This window comes from Callorhinus ursinus, unplaced genomic scaffold (assembly GCF_003265705.2).
Source record: "Callorhinus ursinus isolate GAN/ISIS: 27379988/994484 unplaced genomic scaffold, GSC_fseal_2.0 scaffold99, whole genome shotgun sequence".
Classification (NCBI taxonomy): domain Eukaryota; kingdom Metazoa; phylum Chordata; class Mammalia; order Carnivora; family Otariidae; genus Callorhinus; species Callorhinus ursinus.
In genome coordinates this window covers 338,082-348,167 of record NW_027397161.1, presented here as the reverse complement: position 1 = coordinate 348,167, position 10,086 = coordinate 338,082, and the positions used below count along the sequence as shown (strand labels likewise).

At 47.6% G+C, this 10,086-nt stretch overlaps 1 protein-coding gene across 3 annotated transcripts in view; it reads right to left on the bottom strand.

The window, feature by feature from the left end:
- The window catches only part of DNAJB6 (DnaJ heat shock protein family (Hsp40) member B6), a 70,367-nt gene that overhangs the window by 40,140 nt on the left and 20,141 nt on the right, over positions 1-10,086 (bottom strand). For all 3 annotated transcript variants that reach the window (XM_025859116.2, XM_073888927.1, XM_073888928.1), the window contains exons 2-3: positions 5,543-5,633; positions 3,018-3,127 (exon numbers count right to left, since the gene is read on the bottom strand). In XM_025859116.2, coding sequence (XP_025714901.1) covers positions 3,018-3,127; positions 5,543-5,607 — 175 coding nt within the window. In that variant the 5' untranslated portion in view covers positions 5,608-5,633. The remainder of the gene's footprint in view (positions 1-3,017; positions 3,128-5,542; positions 5,634-10,086) is intronic.

Below are 10,086 nucleotides of genomic sequence, written 5' to 3'. Positions count from 1 at the left end.
AGTTACTTTTTTTTTTTTAAAGATTTTATTTATTTATTCATGAGAGACGGAGAGAGAGAGAGAGAAGCAGAGGGAGAAGCAGGCTCCCCGCTGAGCAGGGAGCCCGATGCGGGACTCGATCCCAGGACCCTGGGATCATGACCTGAGCCGAAGGCAAACGCTTAACCATCTGAGCCACCCAGGCGCCCAAGGTTTCAGTTACTTTTAAAAGGGTATGGCCTCCCTTAAATAAAAACGGGGAAGAGGGAAAATCCAAGTACATCTCCATAAAAACTCGGAAAAATTTTTAAGTAGTAGGCAGTTTAAATACTCAAGTATTTCTTTCAGCCTACTGCACACAGAGCATGTGGCTCACGCAAACATAAAATCAGTTCTACAGCTACTCCAATTCCCGATGTGCACCTTCTTACCCCCAGGCCCAACGACGGGGGCGGATCCGAGGCACAGAGCGAGGAGGACGGGGACCCGGTGGGGCGGGAAATCGACGTCCTGAAGCCAGACGAGGAGCCAGCTGACCCCACAGGCTTAACGCCCTTGGAAGAGCACCAGCCCAACCGAGCCCGACAACGCTCTGCTATGCTCTGTCCTCCCTCTACTTACCCTTCTAGAGCAAACAACTATCCCACAGCCCTGGGTGGACAGGCACCTTCTTTTGACACCACATGTTTTTCCCCAAAGTATCAGCTCTTACCCAACTGTGAGGTAAAATAACAGGTTATAGGGAAATGTGCACAAGCAAACCACTGAGAGCCAGTCCATTTCTACTACCAGAGCTCGGGGAACAATGGTAACGACACCTGCAAAGGTAACTTCTGGGCTGGAGGCCGCGTAAGAGAACATGAAAAACACTCTCCCTCAGAAAAGGGGAAGAGATGAGAAACAACAGCGTCTCTACGAGGATTTAAAGGTTCTCTTCCTGACAAAAATCAACTTTGAGCTGAAATTTTTTTTTTTTTTTTTTTTAAATCACTTGACTAAAATAAAAAAACCAGTTTGGGTTTAGTCCTCAATTTTTCTAATGTTCCTGGTCTGTGAATCCACAAATCCGGAAGTGCTGGATCAGCACAAACAAGGACCAAACAAGATAATGACACTGAGGTCCCACGGTGCTGTCGGTCCAGTTCAGAAAACCGCTACCAGGGGCGCCTAGGTGGCTCAGTTGGTGAAGCGTCTGCCTTCAGCTCAGGTTGTAGTCTCGGGGTCCAGGGATGGAGTCCCGCTCCCTGTTCAGCGGGGAGACTGCTTCTCCCCCTCCCCCACCCCTGCTCTCGGGCTCTCTCAGACGACTAAAATCTTAAAAAAAAAAAAAAAAAAAGACAGAACCCGCTATCAGGTTAAGACCTTAAATGCCACATTTGAAAAAGACTGCAATTATCAGTGTTTATGTGTTTTCTAGTAACAAGTTACTAGTGAAATAAAACATCTGGGATTTCCTTTAAAGTAAAAGAGATACATTAACAGATAAAACAAGAATGCTCAACCTATTGTTAGCAGTGGAAGGGGAGTGATGGTTACATGGAGTTCTCTCTAAAATGCCTTTCACGGGGCGCCCGGGCGGCTCAGTCATGGTCCCGGGGTCCTGGGATCGGGCCCCGCATCGGGCTCCCTGCTCCGCGGGAGCCTGCTTCTCCCTCTGCTCCCCGCCTGAATTCTATCTCTGTCACTACGTCTCTCTTAAAAAAAAAAAAAGAAAGAAAAGCCTTTCACTAGTGACCCTGACCACACGTGGACACACCTGAAGCGAGCACGCATGCCCTGCAGCCAGTGAGTCCTACTCTATCCTGGGTACCTCTGCCTTGACTCACAGCAGGTCATTCGATGCTGCTTCCTGGCGAGGCGGTGTCAGCAGATTTCCAGTCTCCTAACAAAGCTCCACACTGCTCTCCCAAGCCCAGGACCCACACCACACTCTTCTTCACCAAGAACCTGCTGACTGAATCTGGCTAGCAGCTCACTCTCTGCTTGATTCATGAAACCAGGCTAATGGGTGAGACTTTCAAAAAGCCCATACTTTCCAACACCTATGGCTCCACCTATGGCTCCAGAACTGGGGCGGGGAACGCACACCTCAAAGTCTGGAAGTCTAAAGCTCTGTTGGACAGTCCCAGAAACTAAGGAAGTCCTTCCACGCAGTGAAACATCAATATGCTAGCCAAGTGTGCTCAAGCAGAATGGGGATGAGAGACCACTGCACCACCAACAGATTGTGGCCACTGCTACCATACAATGACCCAGATGGGTTCCTACGCCCTCAGCTGTCCTGTCAGGCCTCAGACCAGGCTGTCAGTCCTATTTAAAATAGTCATCCCTGGGGCGCCTGGGTGGCTCAGTCGTTAAGCGTCTGCCTTCGGCTCAGGTCATGATCCCAGGGTCCTGGGATCGAGCCCCGCATCGGGCTCCCTGCTCCGCGGGAAGCCTGCTTCTCCCTCTCCCACTCCCCCTGCTTGTGTTCCCTCTCTCGCTGTGTCTCTCTGTGAAATAAATAAAATCTTTAAAAAATAATAAAATAAAATCAAATAAAATAGCCATCCCAGGGGCTCCTGGGTGGCTCAGTCGGTTAAGCGTCCAACTTTTGATTTCAGCTCAGGTCATGAGAGTCTGCTTAAGATTCTCTCCTCCCGGGGCACCTAGGTGGCTCAGTCGTTAAGCGTCTGCCTTCAGCTCAGGTCATGATCCCGAGGTCCTGGGATCAAGTCCTGCATCGGGTTCCCTGCTCCGCGGGAAGCCTGCTTCTCCCTCTCCCACTCCCCCTGCTTGTGTTCCCTCTCTCGCTCTGTCTCTGTCAAATAAATAAAATCTTTAAAAATAAATAAAATAAAATAGCCATCCTGAAAGAACTGCTAGAAGCCAGCGTGCTCCACAGCACAAGTTAACTCTCAAGTATGTGCCAGGAATAGGACTCAAAGCTTCACAAGAAAAATAAGAAACTTCTCTTCTCGGTGCCCAAAACCTCAGCCGGCCACACCCATGCTCCACTGGCCCCAGAGAGAGCCCGAGCTCTGGGCAGGTCAACTCACCATCTGATAACACCTCATAGGCCTCAGCTACTTGTTTGAATTTTCTCTCTGCTTCTTCTTTATTCTCGGGGTTCTTATCAGGATGCCACTTGAGTGCCAGTTTCCGGTACCTTGAAAAGAGTCAAATAGCAGAGGTCATGTCCACGTGCAGAACTCCACTGGCTGTGGGACATCATAAAGCTGCGAGATGGATGCAGAGCTATAAGCTCGTGACACGAACATCAATTTCAACAGTAAAAGCTCCCTCTCCCCCACCACGAAAGAAACAAGTTCTCAAATCCACCCAGCGTAATACAAACCAACCTCTAGAGATACAGGAATGTGAAAATGTGGGGGGACCAACACGTGCATGCCAAACTGGTCAGCGGCTGCAAGAACACAGCACACAGGGGCAGAAGGCCGCCCTGGTAACAGGGCAAGGGGATCCGGCCCCACCAAGCTGCTCCCCAGCCCGCCAGCACCGTTCAGAGCGCCCCGTTCTGCAGTCAAGGCTCACTGAAGACTCCAGTTAACAGTAACAATTAGAGGGCGCCTGGGTGGCTCAGTTGGTTAAGCGACTGCCTTCGGCTCAGGTCATGATCCTGGAGTCCCGGGATCGAGTCCCGCATCGGGCTCCCTGCTCGGCAGGGAGTCTGCTTCTCCCTCTGACCCTCTTCCCTCTCATGTGCTTTCTCTCTCATTCTCTCTCTCAAATAAATAAATAAAATCTTTAAAAATAAAAAAATAAAAAAAACAGTAACAATTAGAGGTTTTATATTTTTTTCCACATGCTTTTTAAACACACACACACACACAAAATCCTCCCTTCTACTTAGCTAACATAAGCACCGCCTGTGGGGTGGGGACAGGGCTAACAGGGAAGGGGCATGCCCCTCAAATCAAGATTAGACGAACCAGGCGGTGCTCCTAACCCTTGACAAGTTGTTGACGTAAGGCTGCTGTGGTTCAATTAAATGGTAGCATTTTCATCAAAAAACCTTGAACTTCTTAAAGTCTGATTAACACTGGACTCTACAACACTAAAAATATTTTTCTATCACTGTGGACCTAAACAAGCAATAAGCAGACCAAAAACCCTCAAGGGCTACAAAATCCTCGTGGTAAAAACTGAAAGACCATGGAAAAGACCAAGGACAAAGAACGGTCCATTTGCACTAGCGTGCTGGTGTGAAAACAAAGTAACGTAGGAGAATCTAGGTACGTTTTATTTGTATAGGTTTTGTAAAAGACTACTTGATTTTTTTTAACTCAAGGCTTAACACGTCAAGTGTAAGGCATGTCTTTCACTGTCGGCCTTGAGACTGAAGCCTGACTTCACACCAGTACTTGAGCACTGAGGCAGGCAGGCTGTATCATCTGAGAGAGGGAAAGCACACAGCACGAAATTTAAACAAAGGTACAACTCTAGGTTTCTCAAGAGAAATGGGAAGGGAGAGCAGCCACACAAATTTACTCCTCCAACTAAGGTTTTTTCTGATCACGGCACATGAACAAAGTCTAGAGTCCACAAAATGGACTAAGAACACACACCACCCATGGGTGCAGTTTTGCTCATTAAAAAAAAAAGGCTAGGGCACCTGGGTGGTTCAATCTGTTAAGCATCTGCCCTCGTCTCATGTCATGATCTCAAGGTCCTGGGATCGAGTCCTGCATCGGGGTTCAGCTCAGGAGGGAGGCTGCTTCTCCCTCTGCGTGCCGCTCCCCCCTGCTTGTGCTCTCTCTTACAAATAAGTAAAATCTTTTAAATAAAATAAACAAAAATAAGGCTAAATCCAGCCTAAAACAGAATTTGACTGCACACTTAATGAGAAATTCGTATTCCATTTACAGGTAACAGCATTTTCTAAGTTCATACTTCAAAGCCACCCTGCAGACACTGACCACTCTTGACTGTGGCTCAGAGATCAAGCCCTATGCCCGGCTCTGCACTCAGCACAGTCTGCTTGACACATTAAGGCCAAATGAACCAGACAGATCCAGTTCACCTTGAGTGCCACCTGTGCCCTGAGCTTTGCCCCGCACAGAGGCCAGGCCTGGTCACAAAGGCATGGGTAAGACCAACAAACTGAACCAGGGACCAGATGGGTTCTAGCAGTACAAGCTGGGGTCACATGACAAGGATTTTTTAAAGCAACTAACACCAAGGAGGTTATAGCACCACACTCTAAGAGTGCTGAGTGCCAAGTCAATTCCATTCCAAATTCCAATGTCAGTTCTCTGCGATTATTTCACATCCTCAGTGTTTGATCTACCTCCTAAGCAGCCAGCAGAATCCACTGTCCCAAGGCAAAGTAACAGAGGAAACCAAGTGACCTTCTTATTCCTCAGTGACAAGTGACAGGCTGGGCCTAGGTCTGAGAAGGCAAGAGTTAATTTGTTAACTACTCTGTCTGAAGGTAAAATTAAATAGCAGTATTCAAAGAGTGTTATATTACATGGCCCATTTCAATAGATAAAAAGTGACAATACCCAAGGACCAGTGCATGACAGCACAGATTTATTACTTCATAAACACAACTACTTACGCCTTTTTAATATCCTCGGCTGAGGCATGTCTCTGCACGCCTAGAACTTCATAGTAATCCACCATGTTTTAACAGGCTGTTGGAGTGAGTCCTGCAATTAGAAAACCCATGGTCAATGACAGGACTGCCAAGGTTAGGTTCATCATGGGGGAAAGAACACAGCAGGAGAGGGAGGGGTACGTCACCTCACCTGAGCACCAACCACTGGCCTGTCAGGCTGGACCCTTGTCGAACAGATTCCAAGACTTATGCCCTAAGACCCTTCTCGATATAGAATAAAAAGCTCTGAAATAGCCTAATAATAGCTGCCTTAACTAAATAAAACTAACAGGTGACTCTGAGGCAGACACTCAGGGCCCACTTGACCACCAGCTGACGGGCCCTTTTTTGAGTATCTTGTTTTCCTGACACGGGCCGTGCTCAGGGAGCTTTGGTTACCTCCTTCATTCAGTGCATTCCTGTGCCAGGCATTGGGCAAGACCGCACAGCCACCAGGATGAACACACTGTCCCTGTAACATGGGAACCACACAAAGACTGGGGACGAGCTGATGCGCCCCCCCCCCTTTCCCCAAAGTCCCTGGGAAAGAAAAAGGAAATGTCTTTGACAACACAGCTATCAGACTACCTTTACCCTCTGGCTTCACACCCCCATCCATCCACAAACAAACATATTATGCCCTGCTGTCAATATTAATGAAAGAATGTCCCTACAGATCACGCCTTCAATGGAAAACTAGCAGCAAGATTTGCCTCACACTTACCCATGTCAATGCACGGGGCAGGTCAATGAGAATCCGTTCTGCTTCTGCCACCCCTAACAGGAAGGGCCTTGGGTCCCACAAACCAGGTACATGTATGCTGCCCCTTTAAGTGAAATCTAATGAATTAACCTCTTTAACTTTGGGTAAAACACTTCATTCAACGAGTGACCAAAACTTATGAAGAACATGCCTATCCTCTGACAGCACACATGAACTTCACCAGGAGAACAGGGCCTTCGGTCAGACTGCTCTGCCCACAGCTGAAGCTGGGCTTTCCATGGCGGCCCCAGAAACTCAACTATCAAACCTCAGAGACACTCTGACTCTGAGTACGTGCAATCATAGTCTTCCTAAGGCCACCGTGCCGAGGCTAAACGATGTCTAGGTTAAATAATGCCACAACTAGCAATTTTTCCACTGCTCAAAACAAGATGCATACACAGTTGTTGCCAACGTTGGGGGACCAACCCACAGTTTAAAAAAGAAAATCTAGGGCGCCTGGGTGGCTCAGTTGGTTAAGCAACTGCCTTCGGCTCAGGTCATGATCCTGGAGTCCCGGGATCGAGTCCCGCATCGGGCTCCCTGCTCGGCAGGGAGTCTGCTTCTCCCTCTGACCCTCTTCCCTCTCGTGCTCTCTATCTCTCCTTCTCTCTCTCTCAAATAAATAAATAAAATCTTTAAAAAAATAATAAAAAAAATAAAAAAATAAAAATAAAAATAAAAAAGAAAATCTAGCATTACATCATGACTCAAAACTGACATATACCAGCCAAGCATTTAGAGAGAAACTCTGTATTTAAAAGGGTCAAAAGGGGGTGCCTGGGTGACTCAGTCAGTTGGGCAGTGAACTTTCGGTTTCAGCTCAGGTCACCATCTCAGGGGGCTCAGGTCATGATTTCAGGGTCAAAGGACTGAGTCCTGCATCTACTTCCTGCTCATGCTCGCTCTCTCAAATAATCTAACAAGTAATTAATAAAGGGTCAGAGGAAGCAGATGAAATCTACTCGTTACTAGTCCAGGAGCTCGACACAAGGAATAATTCAAAAATATCACAGGATTGGGGCGCCTGGGTGGCTCAGTCGTTGGGTGTCTGCTTTCGGCTCGGGTCATGGTCCCGGGGTCCTGGGATTGAGCCCCACATCGGGCTCCCTGCTCAGTGGGGAGCCTGCTTCTCCCTCTCCCACTCCCCCTGCTTGTGTTCCCTCTCTCGCTGTGTATCTCCCTGTAAAATGAATAGAATCTTTATAAAAAAAAAAAAAAATCACAGGATTGGGGGCGCCTGGGTGGCTCAGTTGTTAGGCGTCTGCCTTTGGCTCAGGTCATGATCTCAGGGTCCTGGGATCGAGCCCCGCATCGGGCTCCCTGCTCAGCAGGAGCCTGCTTCTCCCTCTCCCACTCCCACTGCTTGTGTTCCTGCTCTTGCTCTCTGTCAAATAAGTAAAATCCTTAAAAAAAAAAAAAAAAAAAAATACTACAGATGATCTAAAAATAGATTCCCCACCTCCACCTTGAAATACCTAGAGATGTTAAAGTCCAACAAATACATCTGAAGAAGCTGAGCTGCCAGAAAGAGGCTCAAGTTGCAGACACAACCAGGAGTTTACACCAAAAGTGGCAATCCTGAGATTTCGGGGGGGGGGGGCTGTGTTCTCAGGACAGGACTTGCTTTTGAAGCACAGGAAAGAGTAGCTGCACTGGAGAGAGAGAGAGAGAGACACACACACACACACACACACACACACACACACACACACAAACACCCCCACCCACCCACCCTGGTACTGTGGCTCCCAAAGGGCTGTAATTACAAGAAAGGGGGAGGAGAGAGGTTTCTCTCCAACCCGCTGCAGAGAAAGAGGCCCCCTGAGCACTTGAAGCCTGAGGGCTCGGTCAGAGGTACAGAAGGAAATCTTATTACCTCCATTTTCCTGCGATGCTCCACGCTCTGCAGAACTACCAAATACAACCCCGGGATGGTGAGGCCAATACAGGTACACCTGAGCACTAAGTGTCTCTACAAGCTAAGTCACATAGATTCCAGAAGAAAACACAACCCCTGCTCGAGAGGAGCTGACAAACTCTAGATATGAGGAAAGCATCAGGAGGAGTGAGAACACCTCCAAGAATCTGAACAAAGAACTTGAAAGGGGACATATTAAAAAAGCATTGGGGGCGCCTGGGTGGCTCCGTCGTGAAGCGTCTGCCTTCGGCTCAGGTCATGGTCCCAGGGTCCTGGGACCGAGCCCCGCATCGGGCTCCCTGATCGGCAGGAAGCCTGCTTCTCCCTCTCCCACTCCCCCTGCTTGTGTTCCCTCTCTTGCTGTGTCTGTCAAATAAAAAAAATTAAAAAATAAATAAAATCCTTAAGGAAGGAGGGAGGGAGGGAGGGAGGGAGGGGGGGAAGGGAAGGGAAAGGAAGGGAAAATCCATGTTCTTATCAAACATGTGCCCATTTGGCCAAGCAAAACTTAAAACAGCTAAGCTTTGTAATGCTTACAAAAACAATGGAATAAAAAAGGAAAACGGGTGCCTGAGTGGCTCAGTCCTTAAGGGTCTGCCTTCGGCTAAGTCATGATCCTGGGGTCCTGGGATCAAGCCCCACATCGGACTCTCTGCTCTGCGAGAAGCCTGCTTCTCCCTCTCCCACTCCCCCTGCTTGTGTTCCCTCTATCACTGTCAAAGAATAAATAAAATCTTAAAAAAAAAAAAAAAAAAAAAGAGGAAAACAGTATCACAAAACCAGAAACGAACGACTAGAAACAAAACTCATTTTCAAAAAGCCCTTGGGTCAAAGGTCTCATGCAGGATATATTTAGTTGAAATATCATGTATCAATCTGATCACCTGGTGAAGGGAGAAATTTAGAAAAGGATGTAGAACCTCAAATACAGCAATAACAGTTCTAGAGGTTGGAAGGTTAAGAACTCAGAACGGATTTGAACAAGACTTACCATTTAAGAACATCAAAATATGTACTTTTCTCAAATAGATTCCCAGGATTTTTTTAAATTACAAATTAAGGAGAGAAAACTATTTGGTGACTATTTTCTGGTAATTAGCTGTGACAGACACAGAAGAAAGAGAATGTTACTTGGGAGGAAGACCTCCTCCTCTGTCCTGTGACCCTTCCAAGGGGACTCAGCCACAGCCACATCGACAGGAGAAAACTGAATGTAACAGGCATGGACAGGAAATTCACAGGCAGGCAGGCAACAGGAAGCTTCTAGGAGCTGCGGGGGGGGGGGGGTCTGAGGACAGGAAGGGGAGGAAGACCATTAGCAAGAAGCAGAGAGGAGAGGTTTGGAAACACAAGGTTGCTCTGCGTTTCCTTAGGTAAAGGGGAGTCTCTGTCAATAGAGCTCTTCCTGGCACAGGCTCTCCTTTCCAATGTAAATTAAAGCAGTTGAGGGGGAGGCAGAGGGCCTTTTCCCGCATCTGCTGGGTTTTGATTACTTTTAACTCCGACATAATCTCTAGGCAAAAGTGGCCCGTCCTGGGGCAGCCTGCCATGAGCCTCTACAGTAACAGGACGACGTACCCATGAGAACATGATTGTGCACAATATAGGTTTTGCAATTCTGTTTGAATATGTTCAACGCAAACTATTAAAGTATTTGTTTGAAATGCAATCAGTTACACAACATGGAAGTGAGCACGCAATTTTATTTTTTTTAAAGATTTTATTTATTTGACAGAGAGAGACAGAGCGAGAGAGGGAACACAAGCAGGGGGAGTGGGAGAGGGAGAAGCAAGCTTCCTGCGGAGCAGGGAGCCCGATGTG